A 27,365-nucleotide genomic window follows, 5' to 3' on the forward strand; every position below is an offset into this window, starting at 1 on the left:
ATTTAATACTGGCCCATAAGTCCACATAATTATAATTTGTAAGAGTCTTTAGGACATCAGTAACTTTTAAATCTCACCATGTGAAAAATGATTATGTCACCTGTGGACTTTAAAAGCAGCTAGCAAACTGGGATAAAGGTGATTTGATGTCAAATCAAATATTTCTGCAACTTTCTCTGTCGAAGTTTTGTACTTAGGAGGTTCCAGCTCTTCTTTGTAATCTACTACTCCTTTTAACATGCTTTAATGAGGAAGGCTAATTCTGGTAAATTAGTGCTTCGGGTCAGAGTTAACCTTCTTAATACATTCTGGCTTTCTCCCAGGCTTGCAGATGGGTCAGGGGCTGTGGAGAGTGGCCAGAAACCAGCAGCTACAGCACGAAGGTTACAGTGAGCAAGGCTACCTCAGCAGAGAGCAGAGCAGGAGGATGGCTGCCAGCAGCATTTCTAACACCAGTCATCGGAAACAGGTCCAAGGAGGCATCGATATATATCACCTCTTGAAGGCACGGAAATCTAAAGAACAGGAAGGATTCATTAATTTGGAAATGTTGCCCCCCGAGCTAAGCTTTACCATCTTGTCCTACCTGAATGCGACTGACCTCTGCTTAGCTTCATGTGTTTGGCAGGACCTTGCAAATGATGAACTTCTCTGGCAAGGGTGAGTTCAACCTAACACATTTGATTCAGGCATCTCTAAACACAACCGTGCTTGCATGTTCTCTTTGTAATGGATGTATATGTATTATGAAGTATTTCTTTTAAACCTGGTTTGTAGTTTGGCCCTTTATTAAAATCTGGAAAGACAATGGAGTTATCATCACAGTCAGGTTTGGTAGTGGGAAAAGGACAGTTTAAAAGAAAATTTTACAGTTAGAAGTAACCAGTCAGGAGGTGGCAGTTATTGTAAATCAGAAATGACCAGTTTAATCTAAAAATACAAGCTGTTGGGGTGCCCGACTGGCTCAGTCAGTAGCGCATGCCCCGCGTCGGGCTCTGTGCTGACAGCTCGGAGCCTGGAGCCTGCTTCAGAATCTGTGTCTCCCTCTCTCTGCCCCTCCCCTGCTCATGCTGTGTCTCTCTCACTCTCAAAAAGAAACACAAAAAAATTTCTTTTAAAGAAAAAAACCCCATGGGTAAATAGAAATTTTGAAAATCTCGGGGTTGTAAGTGGATGTAGAGATTACCTTAAAAATTAAAAAATCTAAAACTTACAAATTAAGTGAGAATTTATAATCCAAAATTTAGAGTGTTTACGTCCCTGGTATAGTTTGTGCTTCCTGTATGAAGATTGTGTGTTTACTTATTTACGTATTTCCTCTATCATAGGTGCTCGCTAACATGAACTTTAAATGTTTCATCTACTTTTTATTTTTTCTAACCAATATTTCATCAATGAAGTAGTCAGATAGTAGAAGGCAAGGAGATAATCTCCTTGCTGAAGTGAGGGTAGATGATAGAAATTATAGCAGTGATTATATCAGTTTAAATTTAACCTATAAATTTAAGAATGTTTGGAGTAGAATCTGTTTTATGGAACTGACATTACTCCTTACATAGCATCATATACTTGGGTGTGAAAATGTTACCAAACCTAAAAGAATCATTGGCTATTGAGCTTTCTAGCATTTTTTACTAAGGTTCATTTAAGTCTCATTCTTTTCTTTTTTTCTTTCTTTAAGTCTCATTTTTTAATGGGACTTTAATTATGTAAAACATATCTGAAAACAAAGGTCTTTTTGTGACTATAAAAAATTTCTAAATGAAAACGAAAATCTAATGAGAGAATTAATAAATTATCCAAATAGTCAAGCTTTAATAAAAAGGCATTACCAACAATGGCATTTCTAATAGAGGCTTTCTCATGCTACAAAATTACAGTATTATATAATTTCTCAGCCTCTACATAGATAAAAATCATCAGCATCATCTTATTCTCTCATCGTCGTGTTATAGTTTAGGTACTGTGGACGTAAGAGGAAATTCTATTAATTCGTGGTGTTTAAATTATAGTTATTAATTCCCTAACTGGCAAAAAAACAAATAAAAATACTTTAAAACTGGCTCATTATTTATTTAAAATTTCTTTTCTGCATTTTAGTATTCCTAGCAATCTTAATGTGTAATTCTGGATATGAACTTTGAAAAAAAAAAAAGTTTATTTCTAAGCTTATCTGAATTCAATCAGAATGTATTCTTCATCTGGGATTTAAATCTGGTGTTCTTTTCTGGAAGAAGTGCTTCCTTTATTCTTACCACATTGTTATGCCTGTTTTTATGACACTTGGATTTTTGTTTCCTAGTGATAAATTGCTTCAATTTTAAATTAAAGGCTACCTTAATTTTATTTTAACTTTGGATGTGTGGAATACTTAATATTGAAAGGTTCTGTTACATAGCTCAGTAATAAAGGTCAAAAGCTAGAGGATTAAAGAAGCTGCTAAAATATTGATAATTTTCTGAAGTTCCTAAATTCACTATTTTAGAATCAGTGACTACGTTTGGTTGCTAAAAATAATGCAAGGATATAAATGACCTATTAAGAAGTTACTGTCATATTAAATTGCATATTTTACCCAGTATCCTCACAATTTTGATGTTACAGGTTGAAACAGTAACTTTTTCTTTTTAACTTGTACATTATATGTGTGTGACAAGAAGTTTGAGCCAAAAATCAATTGAATGTCAGAAAATGAAAGTATTTTAATGTCTGTTACTAAAAGTAGGTGTTTTTGAGCACACAAAATCCGATAATTTTGAGATAGTCATTAAAAGTGCACTAAAATAGAATTTCAGTATTCTGTGTGTCTCTAGAGTAATGCACTTAGATTTCATGATCTATGGCATATATCCAGAATGTCTGGGCATTGTAATTATATAAAACTTTAGCTTTAAAATAACCAGTAGCTAATCTTTGCACAGAGTTGGACACAACTATCCCAGTCCTCAAAAATAGTGTGTTTTGATATGAACTATTTGCATTTTAGGTTTCATAGAATTTTTAAACAATCGTGTTATTGTGATAGTAAAGAAATAGTATTTTGAAGCGGGATCTTAAGCAGCTAAGCTTAATGACACACACAACTATGTCTGTTCTGAAGCTATAGCATTATAATTTCTATGTTTAGTTTGCCTGCTATCACTATATGTATTAAAAAAAAAAAAAAAAAAGGTTCTCTCCCTACCTAGCAATCTTTACCCCCACACAATTTTACTTTGTAACGGAGACATAGCAACTTAATCCTGTTTAGTTGTTTTGATTAAGATTGCTAACTCTGGAGTAAAACTCCTTGGATTCAAATCAACTTTTTAATCTCTTACTGTGTCTGTGTTTCTTTACCTTTAAAACTAACATCATAGCATTGTTGTAAAGATTAAGCAAGTTAATACTATTTCAATGTTTTAAACAGTGCCTGGCATCTACTAAGCACTCTGTAAATGTTATAAATAAATATCTGTCATTGCTATTATTAGCAATAGGTTATATTTAACTTCAGATAAAACTCATGAATATTAATCTTTATAACTCAGAATCTTTATCAGAATCGCCACATTGAAGGCATTTGTCAATCATACTCTATAGGCAAACAAACAAGTACAGAAGTTAACATTTTCAACATTAGAGCTATAAATTACAATTTTATTGTATGTTACTTTTATAGCGTGTATATACATATTTAACTTGCATAGTAATGTTTTCTCATCTGATTTCATCTTATAGGTTGTGTAAATCCACATGGGGTCACTGTTCCATATATAATAAGAACCCACCTCTAGGATTTTCTTTCAGAAAATTGTATATGCAGTTGGATGAAGGCAGCCTCACCTTTAATGCCAACCCAGAGGAGGTAAGTGGAGAACTTGAATATTTATAATAGTTGAACTTGATTACCACCTTGTCTCAGCTTTGCTGCAATATAATATAATAAACTTGCAAGTAAAGTAACAGGTCGTTGAATGTTTGAAACTATTTAATTACCTCTTATTGTAATATATTAGAATGATCAAAATGTGAAAACTGTGCTTTCACTGATTTTTTTCCCCTACTTTCATTTTGCTATCATTCTAGAAAATTTCAAATTCTCGGAAATTTTTTTTTTCTCAGAAATGTTTAAATGTCTATTAGACTTATTCTTAGAAATATAATGGAGGGGCTCCTCGGCCGCTCAGTTGGTTAAGCATCCGACTCTTGATTTCGGCTCAGGTCATCATCTCAACAGTTGTGAGATCGAGCCCCGCGTTGGGCTCTGTACTGACAGTGCAAAGCCTGCTTGGGGTTCTCTCTCTCTCCATCTCTCTATGCCTCTCCCCATGTTGGCACTCTCCCTCTTTCTCTCAAAATAAATAAACATTAAAAAAAAAAAAAAAGAAATATAATGGAAATTACACAGCACTCAGAACTACTGCTTCTAGGTGACTTATTTTCTGTGGAATAAAATAACTGGCAGTGATATTAATTTAAATTTTCAAAAACCAACTTTTTTTCATCTCTTGTAGGGGTATTAAGAACTATTTAAATCATGTAGCCAAATACTTTTTATACACTTTAAAAAAATTTTTTTTAAGTTTATTTATTTTGAGAGAAGCAGAGACAGCACAAGTGGAGGAGGGCGAGAGAGAGAGGAAATGAGAGAGAATCCCAAGCAGGTGTCATGCTGCCAGTGCAGAGCCTGACACAGGACTCAAACCCATGACACCATGATAACATGACCTGACCTGAATCCGAGTCAGACGCTTAACCAACTGAGCTGCCCAGGTGCCCCGCAGCAAAATATTTTTAAAAATATCTTAACTTTTGCTATGTTAGAATTAGAAAAATGTTTCTCCCCATGCACAATATTTTAATATTGGACAAAATTACTGATTTTATAAATGTGCTTATCATAATACAAATGACATGTTTTTAAAGTTTATTTTGAGAGAGAGAAAGAGAGCAGGGGAGGGGCTGAGAGAGGAGGGGATAGAGAATACCAAGCAGGCTCCGCGCTGTAAGTGCAGAGCCCGACATAGAACTCAATCTCATGAACCAAACCGTGAGATCATGACCTGAGTCAAAATCAAGAATGGGATGCTCAACCGACCAAGCCACCCATGTGCCCCAATGCAAATGACATTTTTTTTTAATTTTTTTTTTTTTTTAACGTTTATTTACTTTTGAGACAGAGAGAGACAGAGCATGAACAGGGGAGGGGCAGAGAGAGAGGGAGACACAGAATCCGAAACAGGCTCCAGGCTCTGAGCTGTCAGCACAGAGCCCGACACGGGGCTCGAACCCACGGACTGTGAGATCATGACCTGAGCCGAAGTCGGACGCTTAACCGACCAAGCCACCCAGGCGCCCCAACATTTTTAATATTAAATTGATTTTCACTTATTACAAGCGATTTCTTAAATTTTTCTTGTACACAAGTAAAAAATATAACACCATGCATACATTATCAGTTATGTCTTAGCACCACAAATATAACAAAACATACGTATTATAAAGCCTGTTATAAATATTTAAATTAAGAAATTTGTTCTCACTACTGTTTGTTTCGACTTTTCAGTGAATAGAGGACTCTTAATTTAGAAGGCAAATGAATGGATAAACTAAACTATCATAAATTTAGGTTTTGTAACTTGGCCCTTAATTGCAATTTTGTTCTGATGCATTTTATCATAAAATACATGTTTTTACTTTATTTTTGGTCAAATCCAAGTTCTCTTCCATCTAAATGTATAGCAATAGTGAGCCTGTCACTTTTTGATTGTGCTCTATGGCATAGCTACTGTGTACGAGAGATTCTTCTATACTGACATGTTTGAAGAATGTCATAGTTTCAGAGACTTCATTATTCCTGTTTGTTCAAATTAGACATTACTTGTAGCTAACTAAAATAGTTCTTATGACGAACTTTATAATAAGATACACATTTTGCATTAATCTCTTAAGTTTAATCGAATGATGATTGCTGGAGAACTGAGGCAGAATAGTACATAAGGATGACGAAAGGCAGCTAACACCAGCGCCAACCCTTTATGTCCAATTTATCAAGGCATTCTGGTTCCTGTCATGAATTATGCTGATAATGAGTAAAACTGTCATCTCCAATTCATATCACTTGCAAATGTTACATTCTAAGGGAAATATAACTTGGTAAGTACTGAGTTTTAGATTTACAAAGTCAGAAAAGTTGGATGTAACTGCTGATGTTGATTATGGTAAGTAGTCATGCCTTGCTAAAGGAGTATCAATTTTTAAAACAAATTATAAACCATCATTTTTATGCAAAGATTAAACCATAGATAGGCCCTCATATAGTAGACTATGATATCGATAGTTTTAAATATCTAAATTGGAAAAGCTAGATGTCAAAATATGTTTCCATCTTTGCAGCTACATATATCAGACTACAGAGTTCTTGTTACACCTCCTCTACTGTGTTTGGAGGGGTGGGCAGAGAAAATAGGGTAAAATTAAAAGACCTCTTTTTATCTCACAAAACTTAAAAAAAAAATTTTTAAGTCGAATGTTTACTAAGAGAGGGGATTGAAGTTATTAGGTAAAATAAGATTTTAGATCTTCAGATTTTACTTATCCATCCTACCTTCCATTATTATTGAGAGTTGGCTGTATTTTCTTTTTCTTCATTCCCTTGCCTGATATCCTGGAGCATTCCAGAAGTATTGAATTCACTATTCTGAAAGGGGCACATAGTGCCAGGAGGCATAGAGCTGAACCTTTCAGAGTGACTCATGGTTCCAGAATTCTGATTCTATGCTTTTATGAACATCAGTAACTTAGCATGTGTTGCCTGATAGCAAAATAGAATCCCATCTTTATCAGAATGCACCCAGGTTGTAAATAGACAAAGAAGGACATTGAAATATACTTGTAGATACAGAGAAATGAGGGAAAGTATTTTAATGACTATAATCTTTATTTCATTGACTAATATACACAATATCAACTTGGTTGTTTATCTGAGTCAAGCCTTCAGAATTGGAATCATGTAATTCAAAGAGTTATCCTAATAGATATTTTTATATAGAATTATCTGTATGAGTCATACTTTTAGCCAGGTCTTAGAATGACTCTTGCCAAGTTTTTTGAGTGCTAGAAATCAGAAAGTACTTTCTGGATGTTTTTTTCTGCCCTCATTGGAGCACTGTCATGAAATGTGTTATTTTGGGTTCATTTAAGCCTGAGAAGTAAATTAGTTTTGATGATATGTTTAAGTATGTGTTGTTTATTGTTAGTACCTGAGATATGATGTGTGTAATTATTCAGTGTTATAAAAACTCTACTTTTCCATAATTTCTAGTTCTGTACTTATCATTTTGATAGCAAGCATCATTAAAATATTATAAAAATAAGAATACTTACAGCCACAGGGAACAAGATTCTCCAAAGGACATCGTTCATGTCACGGATATGGGTAACCAAACTCCACAGCAACTGCTGGCAGTGGCTCATGGGGTGGGGGAGAACATCTGCACAGTTTGTGGTACGATTATCTAGCACGCTGCTGTTATCTGCATGACATTGTGATCTCAGCTGTATGTAAAGTCTTGATCTTGTGCATGAGCTTGTGTACTTTGTGGCAGGTGACCACATTCTAGTAAAGGAATGTGCTGAAAACCATCCATTATGTTAGGCTGTTTTCCCCCTGCATGTACAAGTTACGTGTGTTGATTTTATTCTGCTAGCAGTATTATAATAAAGTAATTTTTTCTTATCCCCCAATTAGCTATATTCCTTGAGCTCCATTTAGTATGAAACATTTTCTTGACTTAGCAAACATGATTTAATTTCAAGATATTATAGGTTTTATTTTTGCTTGTGTAAGCATGTTTTTAAAAAGTCTTTTATATTCTCATTGGGGTCAGGGAAAAGTAGTCTTTTTTGTAACTATACAAGCACATTTTCTTTGTGTTCATAAAGGATGGCCCACAAGCATACAATTTTATGCATAGTTATTCGTGATGTGGGGTAGATAGAGTCTATTATGAGAAGAAATATTTTAAATTTGACCTGTGTACACATTTTAGAGGGAAATGCATAAGCAGTTTATTTTAAAGATAATGATTCTTTTTGTTGTTTGTCCAGCTAAAATATAAACAGGAAATTGTAGTTCTCCATTATATAAAGGAACTCAGAAGTTTGTACTCAGATATTAAATCTTAGTTTTTGCTCTAATATACAGCAACAAAATGCTCATTACCATTACTTCATAGCATAGCAACAATGATGAAAATTATTTTTATTCCTAAGGATAGAAAACCCTATCAGAAATTGGTGTCATCAGAATGTACAGATAAGCATTTCCCAAATGTATTCTTTGGAATAATTGTTCCACAGGATAATAGATAATCAAAAGAGTTCCCCAATCTAATAAATGACATGTTATGACTAGCTGGCTTATTTAAAGAATAACTTTTCAGAGCCTTTATTATATTTATATACAGTTTGAATATGAAAGAGGAAGTTATTGTATACAGTATTATTCAAATTTATCTGAAATAGTGGCTTTTGGAGTTTTTTGTTGTTTGGTTTTTTGATAAAATAACATTTGAGGGGACTCGTTCTGTACATGCTAGTATAGATTATCGGTAATCTTACTATGTGTAAATAAATATGTGTTTCTAACTTGATAGACACCTAGCTTGAATAATTGAAATGCCCTCTTGTTCACTGACAGTTAATCTGATACCTATTTTACTTGTAATCCTCTCTCTTTTTGAAAGTCTATGAATCTATATCTGTTCTCTTTTGTATGATAGTATTATAAAAAAAAAAAAACCTTAAAACTGAGAGTTGTGTCTTGAAAGATTGAGAGATTTATCTATGTTCTGGATTTTGGTTGTCATCTAATATGTTAAAGAAAATGTTACTTTGGAAAATAAGGGCAGGACAACAAACCTGATAGGCATATTGAATTCAAATATTCATATATGATATGAGCAGTTATCCCACAGTTATTTCCATGATACACTGACCATATCATGGACTCTCAAGGTGTGTTTACTTTTGCCTTCTTTTGATAAAAAGTTGTCCACCACCACTCAAAACATTACATGCTCATATGAAAGTATCCTCACCACAAAGAGCACAAAGAAATTCTCTTCAAATTCCTTACGCTTATTAGGAAGAAAACTATCCTTTCAGGTGCCTTCAGTGTACTTCCGTTGATTCCTAATGGACATACTGAATCACGGGAACATTCCTAGACCAGTTAGGAACAGAATAGAAGGGATTGCATGATTGGCTTAGAGTTAATCATGACTGAGCAACCGTGGCTAAAATTCTAAAGACAAGGAAAAGACTGAGATTGCTTTGGGCTAGGTCTCCAAGCACCCGCAACATTAGTTTTACTAGTGAGCCACTTGTAAAATTTGTTATTCTGCCTCTATTATTTCTGGGCTCTACTGGTTTAGAAGTCTTACCCAAAGGAAGAGTATTGATAAGAGGCACAACAATTCAAATCGGTTGCTGAGACGACCTTCTTGCCACTTTAGGTCCTCCTGCCACTGAGCAAAGAAGATACCCTTCCCCCCAAAAAATGAGGATCAGTAATTATTCTGTGGTTGAAGTAATTAAGCCTAATTATCAGTGGGAAATAGTTTCCCCCACAAAGTGGGGAAAACAGAAGGATATAAGTGGAACTCAGGAGATGTCTTCAAATTCTTTCTACTACTGCTATATCCTATTGTAAAAGTAATTTTTAAAAAATCACACTAACCCTATATGGGGAAGGTTGAAATCACATCACTTAGACTACTCGCTAGGTAAAGAATTTGAGCCAGCTGAAAGGATTGATCCATTTTCAGCCTCAGAAGTTGAATACAGATGATTCCAAAACCATCATGTTAATTTTATTTCCCTTGGCTCTCATGGCATCCATGCAATTCAGTTCTGGCCTGTAAATTGGAGGAAATATGTGCAGAGAAAATTTTAAGTTTCAAAAAGAGACAAAAAAAAAAAGTAGTACTGTGGAGTATCTATGTGTATGTGTACATACCTGTCCATGTGTATACTTCTGGCACTAATATATGAGCATATAATGACGGGAACGGAAGCAGCCATCTTGCAGCCATGAGGGCTATTAATAACAGTGCTAGTAGCACATTAGGAAGAAAGAATTGGGTCCATGAGGCTAACAACTGTGGAGCCAAAATACTTTACAATTTGTTTGTTACACAAGGCAACAAATCCTTTACGGTTTTGAATTGGGACTCCTGTTGCTTGCAGTCCAAAGGATTCCACTGCATCGTCATCACCGCCATCATCGCCCAGACCCATTAAGAGTTTTATATGTAATCCTGAACAAATTATTTTTATAAAAATAAACAATACTAATTTTCATTAGCAAATTAATTTTATCCCCGTTTTGCTGATGAGAATTTAGTCAGAGCAAAGGAGCTAGTTGACACTAAGAGGCATCCCTCACTGAATATAGCTTAGAAAGCTTTCTCCTCTATTGGAATGATTTACCCAAAACAGCTAAAATATTCATGCTGATTGGCAAAACCCCTTCCCCTTGATTAGCATTAGAGTCAAAGTGAAAAACTATGCCTCACAGACACTAAATATTATCCTCTGGCTAGATAATTATGACTAGTCAGGTTGTACTGAACTGGAAGCCATTTACTTTTTTGCGGGCAACGTGGCATGTGTATAGGTACGTATCAATATATCTGTTTTTAATCTGATCAATCATGTGTTATATTTAAGAAGGTAACGTTATCCTATGTCATTCAGGTCAATACCCTGCCCTGACCATAACATATCTTGGCTACCCTCCCATTCCTTTGTCTTCAGGAGTCCTTGGAGTACCTGCTATAGAATCACTCCATAGAATTACATGGACTCAGGGTAAACCTTTTAGAAGCTTCATAGGGAAATAAATTTCCCAGCCCCTTTTGTCTTAATGTAATTGAAAGAGAGATTCAGACCTAGAGTATCCTATAGTTTATTCATCAGGCAAACCACCTGATGCATTTTGCTTTTGTTTTCTATAGTTACCACAGGGGATATTGTTATCTCATTTAGTGTGAATTATCTAAGAGAAAGTAAACAAAAATTAGTGGAAAATGTATTGATCTAGGACCTTTAAATCAGAAGAAAGAATAAAGTTAGAATATTTTAGTACCACAGCACCCATACTACAAACTCTTAAATTTTAAAATGTGCAAAGCTAAAATGAGCAAAAATTTTTCTTTGTTTGAATTTTACTTTTGTTGCCAATTTAGATAAATATACCTGGAAAGTTTACAATATTGTGTTAATATTTTAAGAACATTTCAAAGATAAATCTGTTTACCTCTTACTTCCTTACCATGTCCTGACAACCTCAATAACCTCCATGTTCTTTGTTATTTGATGTGTCCACAGTTGCAGTGAAATTTGACAACACTTTCTAGATCTAAGTTCTCAATCTTAATGTCCAAAGTAGTTGTCTCTCCTACACGTCTTATCTGAATTTAGCAATTGCTAACACCAATGTCACTCTACAGTATGAATTCTTTATCTGAAACCTAAAAAACAATATATCCTCAGTTCTTGGATGTCTTCAGTTGTAGAGCATCCTTTGAAATATTGGAGTATAAAAGAAACACTACATTAAATGCAAAAGTTTGAACCAAAACTATAGAATACATTTATTCCTAATGTTATATAATATTTTCATGTCATAAAATTTTTGAAGATGCTTTTATTATAAAAGTGATAAGATCATTGTAACCACTTGTGGCCATTTGTTAGCAGGTAAATATAGAATCATAGTGACTGTTGCTTTTTATTATTTGTACTGGTGACTCTGACTTTTGAGAGTTTACAATGTGAGGCATTTCAAAGTATACTGGAGTTTTGATCCAACTCAGGTTTTTGTGGTGGTTATCTTCTTTTCTTTTTTAACTTCAGTTTAATTATGTAATCCTTAAAAGTTTATAGCTTCTCTTGAAAGCCAGCTAGAGGCCTTGTACAGATTCATTCATTTTAAAAATATTTATTAAGTATCTCTCCAGTTACTAATTATATGACTTTGACCTTGGCAAATTATTTAATGTCTGCACTCCAGTTTCCCCGTACGTAAAATGGGGACAATAATATTACATATGTCATGGTGTTACTGTGAATATTAAATGAAATAATAAATGTTAAATACTGCCTCTAAGTGCTTCCCAAAATGTAGGTTTCATTTATACTAGAGGTACAACCATAACAACTTACACTGTCAGGAGCCAAATACTGCTGTAAACTGTGAGGTTCTTCCTCTCTTGGAACTTTTGGATTCTAGTAGATAGATATTTGACACCTGAGTAATGGCCCTTCATAATGTATGTATTGGTCACACCAACATCTCCTAGCTTTAAATGGTAATACCATTTGCCTTTAATATCATTTCCTAGTATGGGATGAACAATCTTTTGCATGTACAGTAACCTTTGTGCCAGTGGTGATACTTAGTGTAATGGTTTTTTTAGGACATTTTAAACAATAATTAGGTGTCCAAAATTATGTTTAAATTAAAACATGTGTCGTGGCTGAATATCGTGATGAATAGATACTTTACTTACATGAGTAAGTACACACATGTGCTGGCAATAAAAGTACCATTTAAATTCCAGCTTGCTTCTCTGCTTGTCTACTCTTAAGATACGAGGTTTTTCTTAATGTGTATTTCAAAATTGTTTCAGAGCCGTCAAAATATATTTATAAATGTACATGTGAGAATCTAGGTAATATGAGAAAAGTGCTTCTTATTTACCAAAGTGGAGTTTGTCATTTAAATATATACATATACACACATATATTACTGCGAATGCAATATTTACATGTAATTTTTATAAAGTGGGGATTTAAATTAGCCAACGTTAGTATTCAAATGGATCACTTTCTCATTAGTTTGAGTTGTTATTGATTGTACCTTAATCTAATAGAGTTTTATTTCCAGATTTTGATTAGAATGCTTTCTTTTTCTGATTTACAAACAGTTTCGTGAAAGAAGGGGCTTTTCCCAAAAGCTGAAGCTTACGTCAGCTACCAGCAACTTGTCAATAATATTAGCTATTAGTACTTATTTATCATTTAAGAATTACCTTCATGTTCTTCACCTTATTTACTTATCCCTGTCATGAGAGTGATACTTTTGGAGACTACTAGAACTCAGTGTGATTCTTTTTCTGTTTGAGTGTATTAGAATTAATTAATAGGAACTTTTAATTGTTATTTAAAACCTAGATAATGACATTTATGTTATTTTGTCTGATGTCATTGCTTTCTCTCCTATGAAAAAGAAGCGCAACGATCTGTCTTACATTTCTCCTCCATTTTCCCTGGACTCCATTAGAAGTATTTTCCGTTTTTGTTTTGATTTTCTTTGAACTGCCCCTCCTTTATGTAAGATTTCCTTTTGACATCTTTTGGCTGCAAATAATTTAGGGTATATATATATGACTATTCTTAGCAGTTCATCAACATTGTGCACTTCGATGTATGGAAAAGTCCTCCATAAATTTGTTCCAGGAAGCTGAAATCCAATCCAATTTCATTCCATATTCCATACTTAAAAAAATGAATAGTATGATTCTTCACTATTCTCTAGAATCTTTTATTCTGAGCAATTTCAGTAAGGAATTGGCTGCAATATATCAGCATTTTCTCTTCACGCCTATCACTTCCTCCACATAAGCATGGACAATGTGTGCTCTGTTTTTCCTAGGGAAGAGATAAGACAAATCTGCAGTTCAGATTTCAAACTGACATCAAAATTATCTTCACATTTCTTTCCCAGTTGTCATTACCTCCTTTCCTCTTATTTATAGCTAAGTCACACAGAGGCTTTCTGTGAATAGCCTACTTACAGGCACCTCAGTAAGAGGTAAACTTCATTTACTACTCTTATAATCTTTTCATATAGGACAACTTTAACAACTTGAGCCTAGTTTTTACTTTAGTCTTTGAATCTAGTAACTAGATTAGGAATAATGATTATAATATGTATAAATAGACTAAATTTTAATGAATAAATGAAATAACATTACATTTCTAAAGTACATGTGGTAAGTCAGTGTTACAACAGAGGAGAGTGGTGTGGATACTTCCAGAAGAAAACACTGCAAAAGTTAGTGGGTAAAATGAAGTGAAATGACACAATAAAAACATTGATACCTAGTCTTAAAATGTGCTCATTAGGTAATCTTCTGCATTTATTTTGCTGCAGCTAAAAAGCACCGTGTTGATTTATTACTTGAACAGTATATATGCCCAAATGAATCTCACCTGTTCAAGTTCTATGTGGGTTTTTTCCCCCTTAATTATAAAGTGAATACATATTCTCTGATTAAATATGGAGAGTGAGAACTGCTGATTGAACAAAAATTAGTAGGTTTTATATTTTGCTTCAGTGATCCTGAAAGTACTGTAAAAAAAGAAGAAATAATATCAGAGCAGTCGTCTGAACCATTGTTGCTGTTTTCTAGCAAGACAGTGGGGTACTCCATGTGACCTATGGAGGGCTGCCCCTCTGAACTAATTATTTTTACTATCCAGAAAATAACCATCCATAATAGTTTTTGTATCTCAATTTTTACATTACTTTTAATGCAAAACGATGACATTTCAATTGCTCGTTTCACTGAGGTTAAAATGCATATATGAATATTATTATGTCAATTCTTACTGAAAGAAAAAGTAGAAATCTAGATTGAACTCTTCTGTCTTATAAAAATTTATTGTTGGGGCGCCTGGGTGGCGCAGTCGGTTAAGCGTCCGACTTCAGCCAGGTCACGATCTCGCGGTCCGTGAGTTCGAGCCCCGCGTCAGGCACTGGGCTGATGGCTCGGAGCCTGGAGCCTGTTTCCGATTCTGCGTCTCCCTCTCTCTCTGACCCTCCCCCGTTCATGCTCTGTCTCTCTCTGTCCCAAAAATAAATAAAAAACGTTGAAAAAAAAAAATTTAAAAATTTATTGTTAAAATTTAAGGATCAGTATTTTAAAAGTCCTCTAATAAAGTCCTCTAAAAAAATTAAATGCAGTGTCCGTTTTGCTTTCCATTATATAATTATATTAGCATTATATTATGCTGTAAGGGCAGATTTATTGCCTGAAAAGTAGTAGCCATGGCAAATTTGAGCAAAGGCAAATTTGAGCAAAATTAGCTAGAACCCATCTTTTTTCTAAATTTCTTTATTAGGCTGTTCTGAAGGATACAAGGGTACCCCTTACTTTGTTACAATTTTGCTATATACACGATTGTTTGTTTTTTTTTAATTTTTTTTTTTAACGTTTATTTATTTTTGAGACAGAGAGAGACAGAGCATGAATGGGGGAGGGTCAGAGAGAGGGAGACACAGAATCTGAAACAGGGTCCAGGCTCTGAGCTGTCAGCACAGGGGCATGATGCGGGGCTCGAACTCACGGACCGCGAGATCGTGACCTGAGCCAAAGTCGGCGCTCAACCGACTGAGCCACCCAGGCTCCCCAACACGATTGTTTTTATTGATACAGGCTGCTACACGATGTTTCTGCCAAGCGTCTATGCAAATAGCCAGTACTGTCGGTACCAGTAGTCAGTGTTTGGTTTTTTAAATTAAGACTTTATAATTTTTTTAAGTCAGTTTTAGGTGTGTAACAAGAGTTGATTCTTTTGCATTTGGCTTTGCATACCTAGTGTTTTAGAATTCACTCTGTTCCTAAATGTATGATTTCTGACCCTGAACATAAGTATGGTAGATTTGGCTTTTGAAGTACACCATGGATAATGACTTTAATCGATAAGTAAGGCTTTATTAAAAGGGGAGAGAAAACGTGGGTATCGATGTAATAGAAGAAATGAAACAAAGTAAAGGTATCTTAAAATGAATTCTGTGAAAAGAGCCATTCTTACAGTCATAACATAGATAAATTACATAGGTGACTAAGCCCCAACACATCGTTTTCCTCATTTTGAATTCCTTCTTAATATTGGCATAAGCTGTCTATTCATGATTTCTTGAATTGTTTGTTTGCCTCCTAAACAAATTACATCAAAACAGCTCACTACTCTAATTTGACTGTGTAAATCTTGGGGCTGTCATTTGTATAACCATTTTTAGTGACATACTCTGTGCTGTCTACAAAATTTCTTAATTGTTCTCTCTTGGATTGCTGTAAACATGCGTTCTATTAAAGAAAACGTAACATGAATTGACATTCATGTCACCTGGGTTCTCGCTGCCGCCTGGTGCTCCTTTTGTTTATTCCCTGTTGTGCCTGAACCGTTGTAGATAGACATCTTCAGCACTTCACTGGGAGATCCAATTCAGCTCTCTTTTCCAACTCTTTCTAGATGGTTCGTCCATCCGAAGAAGAAAACCAATATGCACTCTGCTTTTTGCCTTTATCACTTTCTTAACGTAACCTGTCTCCTAGCCATTACTACTGCCCTGTCCTCCAGGCTCAGAAAGCATTATCAACTCCCTGTGTCTGCTTTGGGTCCAAGATTTTTCTTTCCTTCTTCTGATCAGCTTCGTTATTTCCCATTATTCTATCTTCTGTCTCACTTTTTTGTTCCTTTGCTTTTTCCATCTTTATGGTCTTTGCCTCCCGTTGGTTTCGAATTTCGGTTACCGTATTTTTTACTTCGGCCTGGTTTTAAGCTCTTTTATCACTGTGGTAAGGGACTCCCTGATGTCTTCTGTGCTTTTCTCAAGGCCAGCTAGCAATCTTATGACTGTTACTTTAAATCCTGGATGAGGCATGTTACTTGGATCTGTTTCAATTAGATCCCTGGCTGTGACCATTTCTTGTTCTTTCTTTTGGGATAAATTCCTCCATCTTGGCATTTTGTCTAGGTCTCTTTCTTCTTCTGCGTGTTAGGAAAGCTGTTATGTTTCCTGCTGCTGAGAGTAATGGTTTTATGAAGAAGACACCGTACGATGTCCAGGGCCTGGCGCTTCAGGAAGTGTCTCTGGAGCATGTTGTGTGTACTCCGCAGCTGTGTTACGTCCGCTCTATCCCTCAGGCCGGTCCTCCTCTGCAGGGATTCTTCTTTCCTCCAGTGGGGAGTGTTTAGACCTCGGCCAGCATGGCGAGTTGTAACTTTTTTCAGTCCTTTCCCCTGCTCCCCTTTTCTCTACCTTGCTACTCCCATTATCTCCTCCTGCTCCTTACGTCAATCTTTTACTCACTCTGCTGGTTCTCTTTCTTTCTTTCTTCTTCAACGTGCATGGGTCAAGATTTTCTTGAAAAACCGTGTCTCCCTTATTGACCTTTAACATTGCCGTTTATTTTTCCCATCTTTATACTAATAAATTTTTCAGGTGAGTGGGCTATCAGTTTCATTACCTTGAGCTCATTCCTTAGCTTTCTTCTTAGACTTGAGCCCCCATTACTCTGAGGAAAGAGACCTTGAAAGGTACTACTTTCTCTTTCTTTTCTCCCTGTCACCAAATCCATTACCCTCTTTCCACGTGTTCATCTCTTTGAGCTCCCTAAAAGAAAAAGGAAACCAGCCTTGTTTTATGCCAGACACTTTCAAATCTTCACAATAGCCACTTAAATAAGATTTTTACTGATTAGGAAACCGAGGTTCCAAAAGTTTGCGTAAATTATGTTCACAAGATCATGAAATGGCAGGGTGATGATTTGGTCTCTCTTGGAACAACTAGGCTCTTTCTCTTTCTGTACTTTGGAATTGCACTGTATACCCCTTTCTTTACATTTCAAAGACTTTTACCCCCGGGACATTATTGTATCCCTGCGTTATTCATTACCTACTCCTTTACCGATTCTTCTTATTCAGGATCCTTAATCTGTACCTTCAACCCTCACTCACTTTTTTCATTATCTTATTACATTGCCAACTGCTTCCTCTGCCTTTCTAGTTGTACCTATCATCACCTGAAATTCAACATTTCAAAGTCCACACTCATTACTCTTTCCTTTAATTCAGCACCGTCTATAAACTGTGGAGTTTTTTGCTTTGTTTTTTTACCCCTGTCAGGCATTTCCCTTTTCATCTAAGCCAGAAACATCAGTTACCTTTATCTTTCACTTTTCATTATTCATTGGCGCATGGTTCCATGTGCTCTCACTTCTCATTTTTATATATATAGCACATGGATTTTGTATATATATGTGTATATATATGCATATATGTGTGTATGTATATATATACATATATATATGTATATATATATATACACACATATATATATATATGTGTGTATATATATGTGTATATATATATATGTATATATATATACATATGATTTTAGAATAGAATATTTCCTTTGCATTTCTGTTGCTTTTTCCACATGTTTAAGCCTGGACAATTGTAGTAGCCTACTGTCTAATTTCCATTTTATTACTTATTTATATTACTGTCAAATTTATATTGCAGGCCATTGCTTCATAATGTTAAAGTCTTCAGAGGCTTCCAGTTACATATAGGGTAGAAAATACACTTTATACCCTAAAACTCAGCCCCATTTCTCCTATAGTCTGATTCCAGACTTGCTCTGAAGTCCAAGATAGTTCGCCTGTTTTTTTGAAAATAGTCTGATTTTGGGGCGCCTGGATGGCTCAGTTGGTTAAGCAGCCGACTTCGGCTCAGGTCATGATCTTGCGGTCCGTGAGTTCAAGCCCCGCGTCAGGCTCTGTGCTGACAGCTCAGAGCCTGGAGCCTGTTTCAGATTCTGTGTCTCCCTCTCGCTGACCCTCCCCTGTTCATGCTCTGTCTCTCTCTGTCTCAAAAATAAATAAAAACGTTAAAAAAAAATTGAAAATAGTCTGATTTTTTTTTTTTTAATCTTCTAATGCTTTGGCTCATATGATAGAATATCGACTAAAATATTCCTCTCCTGTGTTCTTCTCATTCTGGGCTATGTAAACCCCTACCATTCCTTCAGAGTAGATATTCCAGGAAACATGATTCAAATACCCTTTCCTACAGTGATGTTTTGTTTAATTGAACTACTGAAATGCTTATTTTTCATACCAGTTCATTTAGGCCTTAGTTGACTGTCTTGTGTCATTGATTTGTCACACATGCCTAGTGTGGTTATTTGTGTACCTGTCTCATCTCCCCAGATAAACTTTAAATTTGCTTAATGCAAAACTTTCATACTTTTCAGTGTCTGTCACTGAATACCTTGCATATTTACCATTTGCTTAATACATTGTAAATGAAGATGTAGATGTAAATGAAGATGTAATTTTAATAGGTTTGTTTTGATTCAGTGTTTCAGAAATGCTTTTAAAGAAGATGCATAGCTATCTATATGAATATATACACATACACACAGACATACATATGTCAGTTTTACAAACTAGTCTCTGGGTATTCATCTTTATATTTAAATTTAAAGTTAAATGGATACTTTAAAAGAAATCACATTACGAAGGAATTTAGGATTTGTAATATGAATATTATTTATGTTTATGATTTTCTGGAGAAATATGAATCCTAATGTCTATATGCAATCTATCTTCATAATAAGAATTTTATTTATCCCCCTGTAACTTTCCTTTAAAATTTTTTTTTAACGTTTATTTATTATTGAGAGACAGACAGAGACAGAGCATGATCATGGGAGGGGCAGAGAGAAGGGGAGACACAGAATCTGAAGCAGGCTCCAGGCTCTGAGCTGTTAGCACAGAACCTGACGCAGGGCTTGAACCCACAAACTACGAGATCATGATCTGAGCTGAAGTCAGAGGCTTAACCGACTGAGCCATCCAGGCATCCCACTGTAACTTTCCTTTAATACCATTCATTAAATAAAATCCATTTTGGTCAATAGTTTTCTTCCAGATGACAGAAACTTCCCTTTATGCTATGGAGCCAATTCATGAAAGGACTGACTCCGTCATGATTTATCTTTGAGTTATACAGCAACAAAAATTAAATTAACCAAATGACAAACTATTAGCCTTGAACAGCTATAGCTCAGAAGCACGATCTTCCTTACATGGCACAAGCCTGCCTCCTTATTACTGACATTTAGTAACCATACTCCTACATCATCTAAAATAGGATTTCTAACCTGAAGTTCTTAGATGGGCTTCAGGCATAAATACATATATATATGTATGTATGTACGTATATATGTATATATATACGTACATACATACATATATGGGCTTCTGAGTGGCTCAGTGGGTTACGCATTTGACTTTGGCTCAGGTCATGATCTCACAGTTTGTGAGTTCAAGCCCCACATAGGGCTCTGTGCTGACAGCTCAGAAACTGCTTCTGATCCTCTGTCTTCCTCTCTCTCTGTCCCTGTCCCTTTTTCTCTTTCACGCAAACACACTTTCTCTCTTTTAAAACAAAATGTTTTAAAATGTGTGTGTGCATTATTCTGGGAAGACGTTCTATAACTTTCATCAGCTTAAGATCTTCACTGAAATTACAGGGTCTATCTTTTTTCCTTATGATAAAGCCTTTCAGGTGTCTTAATCTTAAACTTCTTTCCTAAGTATCTTTTTTAGGCCTAATATCCCTAGATGCCTCAACTCTTCATTATCTAACAGGACTTCTAGATCCTTCAACAATCTTATCAGGTCTTGATTTCCTTTATCCAGATAAGTTCTAGTTTATCAATATGGCCCATAAAATGTGACATCCAGAATCAGACACTTTTATAGTGAATTATGTAGACAGTAGTGAGCTACAGACTTCTTTTTTTTTTCTGGAAACTATGTTAATATAAACTAACATTAATGTTCATGATTTGCTTTGTGAGACACCACATACATAGCTCACCCTGCTGAGAGCTCTAGTCCTGAAAAGTAACTAACATGCTATGTGGTCTGAAGGGAACTCTCTGTACCATTCTTCTAAAACTATATTGAAAATAAAAAAAAAAATAGTTATACCACTTATTAAACAAATGTACAGTTATTCAACAGGTCTCATACTATGTTTTCTTTTGTGGTTCCATGCTTACATAATAAGATAGGAATTCGAATGGTTGCTAGCTTGCTTATTGAAGAAAATTATAATCTGTCTCATGCCTTTTCCCATTTCACATCCCTTGACCCTTCAGTCTGATAGCCCTTCTAAAGTAATCTTCCTTTCCAGAGGAATCCCAGGCTTGAAAACTGATGCCTCCTCTCCTCATAAAACCAACAGAGTTGGCTTATTTCAGGTTGTGTCCCTAGTTTTCAGGCTTCGGTTTAAAACTGACTGAGTTCATGCCTACTCCTCTGTATATGGTTGATTTTGGAGACTTCAACATTCTTAAAACATGTGTTCCTTAAAAAAGGAAATTGTCAACAGCATATTTTTAGGATCTCACATGAGGTAAATACCAATGTTCATTTATAACTAAGAAGCATTAACTGATGTTAAAATGCACATATCATATAATTAGAGAATTATGTACTATTTAATGGATCATGCAGTGTTTTTTAATATTTTATATCATTTTAAAAAGAACTAGTTTTACATGTCCTAAATATTGGCTTACAAGTAGGTATAAATAAAGAACCTATTACATAATATTTAGTTGGCATTCCTCTTTGAATCACTTAGATTAAAATTAAGCACTGGTAATACTTCTGAAAAATTGCTATTCTTTTAAGTGGAGGAATTTTGGAAAGAAATCAAACCTGGAAACTTTTGCTAAATAGATCATTTAAAACATACAGTCAACTCTCGATTATTCAAACTAATGGAGGAAAGGATGGAACAAGCATTAATATTTCTTTAGTTCCTGCCCCTCAGATAACTGCCTAGAGCTTCATTCCAAATTCTTGGGCTTTCCATCTTGACCATGTTACATTTCCTAGCCGTGTATCTACGATGCAGTCTGAAATGTGGCTTACAATTGAGTTGACACGAACATCTCATGTTAGATTCTGCTTTTATATACATTTCTTTAAATCGGTGCTTTAGCACTGCCTTTTACTATTAAAATTCACATGAGAAACTGATAACATTGCCATTAGGATATTATCCTGATGGCTCATAAACTTAGTTTTATATTAAAAAATCTTTTGTTTGAATTACAACTTACAGATAATTATAACCTTTCAAAAGCATTACCTCATGGTATCAAATTGCTTTTTAATTTTTTTAATATAAAAATTTTATGAGACTTTTTATTTTGAAGAGTCTTTTATAAAAATTCCTTCAACTTTTTGAATTCTTAATGGGTGCAATATTTCTGAGTACTATATGTAAGTGTTTGTAAAAGGGAAGAAATGCTGAAGGAATTTATGTGTGAAAACAGTATGTTGTGTGTATATAATACATCATTTTCTCTACTAATTAACTGCACACAGTGTGCTATTATCCAGACATAAGTATTCATGGGAACGCATGTATCTGGATAACTACGAGTTGAAATAAACACACCTGCCTTTTATTTCAATAACTGCACATTCAAATCCACATAAGGTATTTATTTGAATGTGACCTCCACATACATGAGAGAACATTGGCTTCAGTGTTCTATTTTTTTGTTGATGTTTTGTTGTTGTTGATTTAAATCTAAAGTAGGTACAGACTGTGGATAATGCTTCTCTGGAAAACTTTGCATGCAGGGAAAAGGAAATTCAAAGATAAATCCTATGAAAAACCATTGAAACTGTTTTGTTTTATTGTATTTTGCCTCACTATGTATTGAAGCTAAATTCTTGTAGAATGTAGCAGTGCTTAAAGCCAAAGTATGTGTACAGACCCTAAACCCACCTGGAATTGTGCCTACTTTAAGTTGAATGATGTATTTTTTTTTTAATTTTTGGTTTTTGGTTTGTAGAATCTTATCTCAAGTTATTCCCTTGAATAGTGTATTAGAGCATGTCTTTAAGAAATCATGTTTTCTGTTAGGCAGTGGAAGTGTTTGTTAAAAGGCTTAAAGTCTATAGCGTAGTTTCCCCTTGCCCCCACCATTTACGCCATATTTCCGTAAAGTTAGTTTTAACCGACATGAGCCAGAAAATTGAATTAGGATTTCTTTGGGAGTCTTAACTTTGAATTTCCTACTTTTCATTGCATGTAAACTATCAACCACAAGTAATAGTTTTTCAGTTCAAGTTCTAGCTTGTATTTTGCATGTTAAAGCTATAAAAAGTCTATTAATGCTGGAAAGAATTTATGGCTATTGTTCTGCTATCGCCTGATTGTTAAAATTTATAAATAAAGACCGACTTTATTTATGTAAACTTGTCTTTCTGCCATAGGGAGTGAACTACTTTATGTCCAAGGGTATCCTAGATGATTCACCAAAGGAAATAGCAAAGTTTATCTTCTGTACAAGAACACTAAATTGGAAAAAACTGAGAATCTATCTTGATGAAAGGTAAAAAAAAAAAAAAAAAATTAAGTCTTCTTTAGAATTAGCTAAGTAATGTTTTTGATGAGTTAAGCTTTTCTTTAAAAACTATACCGCATGGCAGTCATCTAGTTGAGAAATTTCTCTCGCAGCTATTTATAACTACCATTGCAGCCTAAAAGCAGACAAACAGTATGTGAACCGATGGCTTTTTTTTTTAATGTTTTTTTATTTATTTTTGAGAGAGAGAGAGAGAGCGAGCGAGCACAAGTGGGAAAGGGGCAGAGAGAGAGGGAGACACAGAATCCAAAGCAGGTTCCAGGCTCTGAGCTGTCAGCACGGAGCCTGACGAACATGGCTTTGTTCTAATAAAATTTTGTTTACAAAACAGGTAGTGGGCCCTATTTGGACCACTAGCTATAATTTGCTTACCCCTACCATAAACAATTGATAGAAATTAAAGATGATGATCATACAATCATGATTGAGTTCAACAAGAGTTGAAGCATATTATACCGAAGTGTGACGATTAGAATGCCATTGATAAAAAATACTTATAATTATATATGTACACACATACACTTACACAAGTATTTATATAGTTGTAAATAATCTAAATGTTCATAAGTAGAAAGAAGGGTACTGTGGAGCCATTAAAAAAGAATGCTTTAGATCTGTGTGTAAAGATATAGAAAGATATAGAAAGCTGTTCACAATATACCATATGAACTAGGAAAAGCAAATACTAGAAAAATATATAGTACATGTTGACATTTTTAAGTCCACATAAATAGTTGTCACCTCTGGTGGTGTGGACTGGTATGGAAAGTGAAAACTCTTAATCATTTTCATAGTTAAAAGCATAAAGAATTTTGTTCTTATTTGGATTTAGTCAAGAAGATGCTTGAAAAGAAGCTGTCCCTTCTAATGTTGCTAAATTTATTTTTTCTTCATTGTATAATTAGAATTGCTAGTTTCAGTTGCTTTATAATAACCCATTCACAAAAGATTTTAAAATTAGTGTCTTAAATAATCATAATCGGATTTTTTAATTTTAAGGATTATGTATTACTTTGTAGGATTAGCTGATCTCATAATCAGTAACAAAGTATTGTCATCCAAACAGATGATGATTTATGAGTGCTTATCATTTTCTTAGTAGAGAGATGATAATTAAAGCTGTATCTTTTTCTTTTTCCACTAGGAGAGATGTCTTGGATGACCTTGTAACATTGCATAATTTTAGAAATCAATTCTTGCCCAATGCACTGAGAGAATTTTTTCGTCATATCCATGCCCCCGAAGAGCGTGGGGAGTATCTTGAAACTCTCATAACAAAGTTCTCACATAGATTCTGTGCTTGCAACCCCGATTTAATGCGAGAACTTGGCCTTAGTCCTGGTAAGAATAAATATAGTGAATTCCTTCCATCTCCCTTCCTGCCTCCAGGTAAAAATAGTAGTATATGAGACATTTTTTCTCACCGTGGGGAAAGATAGTTTGAGTAATTATAAATAACTTCTCTTAGTACTTGTAGCAATCACTAAATATACAGAACACTACATTTATGTGAGCTTAGAGGAATAGTTTGTTATAACTGTCCTTCATATGTAGTAAACATATCATTTTATTTTTTTAAGTTTATTTATTTTGAGAGAGAGAGAGCAAGCAAGCAGGGGAGAGGCAGAGAGAGAGGGAGAGAGATAGAATCTCATGCAGACTCCTCATTGTCAACGCGGAGCCCGAAGCAGGCTTGAACTCACGAACTATGAGATCGTGACCTGAGCCGAGACCAAGAGTCGGATGCTTACCTGACTGAGCCACCCAGGCGCCCCTAAACATACAGTTTTAGAAAGAAAATGAGACTTAGATATAAATTCTTTAAAATGATTCTGGCCTGAGCATTGCATATTATTATTAATTTAACTAAAAACTTGAGAAATCATTTTTAAAGCTTTTCATAGTTCACATGTTACATAGGTAACACCTAGAACTTTTCTACTAAAATTTAATTTTAATATAACGAATCTTTATCATCTGTGTCTGAGTATATGTCTGTGTGTGTGTGCAGTATAGGCCAAGTATCCTGCATATTTTTTCATTTGACTGAGCTTTACTTATCTCTTCATATCAACAACTTTATCATGCTTATCTTATTAAGTGGCAATTACAAAACATTCGCCCATCATGAAATTTGATGAAAATGCTTTTACAAGGCGTACTATTTAACTTAGCTTTCTTAAGATTGCAGGATTCTGTAATAAAAACACTATAGTAGTAGCAAGTACTTGTAGCAAATAATACTAGCAAGTATCTTGAGGCTTGTTACTTTTTTGATAGGAAGCATCAAATACTGCCTTGGGCATATAAAGTCATTTTGTTATTGTCTCCTGCTGCTCAGGTTTAGCAATCTTTTTCCCTAGAAATTTACATTCTAATCTTGATTTCTTTAAATGGTGACAAGTTTTGCATTATAGGGTGCCTTGGGGACCACATTTTCCAAAGCAGCTAATAATTTGAGGTGTTTCTTTTTAATTCCAGATGCTGTCTATGTACTGTGCTACTCTTTGATTCTACTTTCCATTGACCTCACTAGCCCTCACGTGAAGAATAAGATGTCAAAAAGAGAATTTATTCGAAATACCCGTCGTGCTGCTCAAAACATTAGTGAAGATTTTGTAGGGCATCTTTATGACAACATCTACCTTATTGGCCACGTGGCTGCGTAAAAGCACAATGGCTAGGACTTCCACTATTAACTTCAAACTAAAGTTACCCAAGGACTTATTTAGCAGTTATGGGGGTTACATTAGTGCTGGTCATCCTGGCCTCTGTATACAATCAAGCTTGAGTGTATACCTTTTTTTTTCCTTTTACTCTTTTCTTTTTTAGTAATTTCCTTGGGGAGCTAAAGGATTTTGCAGAATTTTTCTTAATTTTGCTTATCATGTTTTGCACAAAGCAGAGCCATTGTCTGACACAGCTGTTTAAGAATGTTAAACTGACATTATACTCCAAGGGATGGTATATTTGTGCATTAGATTTGCTTGAAAAACTATTCGTTTTCATTCTTTTTAAAAATACCATGTAATGTGTACATATTTAATGAAAGAGATTTATAATCATAATTATTTTATTGTAAAGATTTTAACTAAAGCCTTTCCTTTTCTCTCAAACTGAGTTCTGAAATTTATTTGATTCTGATCTGAGCTTTTTACTGTCTTCATAAAAGTTGGATCTGACTTGGATGAAAACCAATACCAGTTTGTCTTTCCTTTGAACTTTGAAAAGAGTATTTATTGTTTTGTTGCTAGTAACAAGCAAAACAGGCACTTATTTTTATAATATAAATTCATCACTTGACTTTCCATTTTTAAGTTTCCTCATTTGTCATGTTTTAGTCTTGTCTCAATAAGTCCTTTAAGCCATTTGAGATAGCAAAATGTATTAAATCTAAGATTTACATACATAGGAACAGAATGTTATTAGAACTTATATCTGATGTCATTTGTCAAATTTTACCGTTCTCTTAACTTGATGATTTGTGTTTAGAACCAGTTGAGTAAGGGATGTTGTGAATGAATAAAGGTTCTTTATTCATTCATTCATTCAATAAATATTTACCAAGGGCCTTCTGTGTATTAAACACTGTGCTAGGTAGTAGTGATACCTAGACATGGACCCTGCCTTCATAGATGTTACATGACTAGTAACAAAAGGAAAAATACAGCTTTGTGGAGAGCAAATGTATGAAGAATAGCTTAACTAATAATCATTTAATTATGACCCACTTGGTATTGAAATGGTAAAGACTAGTATATTTATATGGTAAGTCAGAAGTTTCCCGGAAATACTAAGTGCTAAGTGAAAAGCATCAGCTTTGAAATGAGACATTATGTGATGGGTCGAACTCTAGTCTGTGGGGGGAGCTTGGAGGGGCAGAAACTTGGGCTGGAGGTGTACAATCCTGGCTTCTTTAGAGATCTGATCCTAAGTAAATAGCGGTCTGGTAACATCTCAACTACAGTGATGTCCTACAGAATTTTCAGCGACACGACATAAGGTGATCAAACAATGTCAGAAGTCAAAGGGACTTTTAGACTGGGAGTAAACAAGT

The 27,365-nt window shown here is 34.7% G+C and overlaps 1 protein-coding gene across 1 annotated transcript in view; it reads left to right on the plus strand.

The window, feature by feature from the left end:
- FBXO8 (F-box protein 8) overlaps nucleotides 1-26,363 on the plus strand; it is a 45,120-nt gene extending 18,757 nt beyond the window's left edge. The window contains exons 2-6 of the mRNA XM_042935059.1: nucleotides 324-660; nucleotides 3,721-3,847; nucleotides 23,157-23,275; nucleotides 24,453-24,649; nucleotides 25,790-26,363. Of these exons, the coding sequence (XP_042790993.1) occupies nucleotides 332-660; nucleotides 3,721-3,847; nucleotides 23,157-23,275; nucleotides 24,453-24,649; nucleotides 25,790-25,977 (960 nt within the window). The 5' untranslated portion in view covers nucleotides 324-331 and the 3' untranslated portion in view covers nucleotides 25,978-26,363. The remainder of the gene's footprint in view (nucleotides 1-323; nucleotides 661-3,720; nucleotides 3,848-23,156; nucleotides 23,276-24,452; nucleotides 24,650-25,789) is intronic.
- Nucleotides 26,364-27,365: the final 1,002 nt, after the last annotated feature.

Source organism: Panthera leo, chromosome B1 (genome assembly GCF_018350215.1).
Source record: "Panthera leo isolate Ple1 chromosome B1, P.leo_Ple1_pat1.1, whole genome shotgun sequence".
NCBI lineage: Eukaryota > Metazoa > Chordata > Mammalia > Carnivora > Felidae > Panthera > Panthera leo.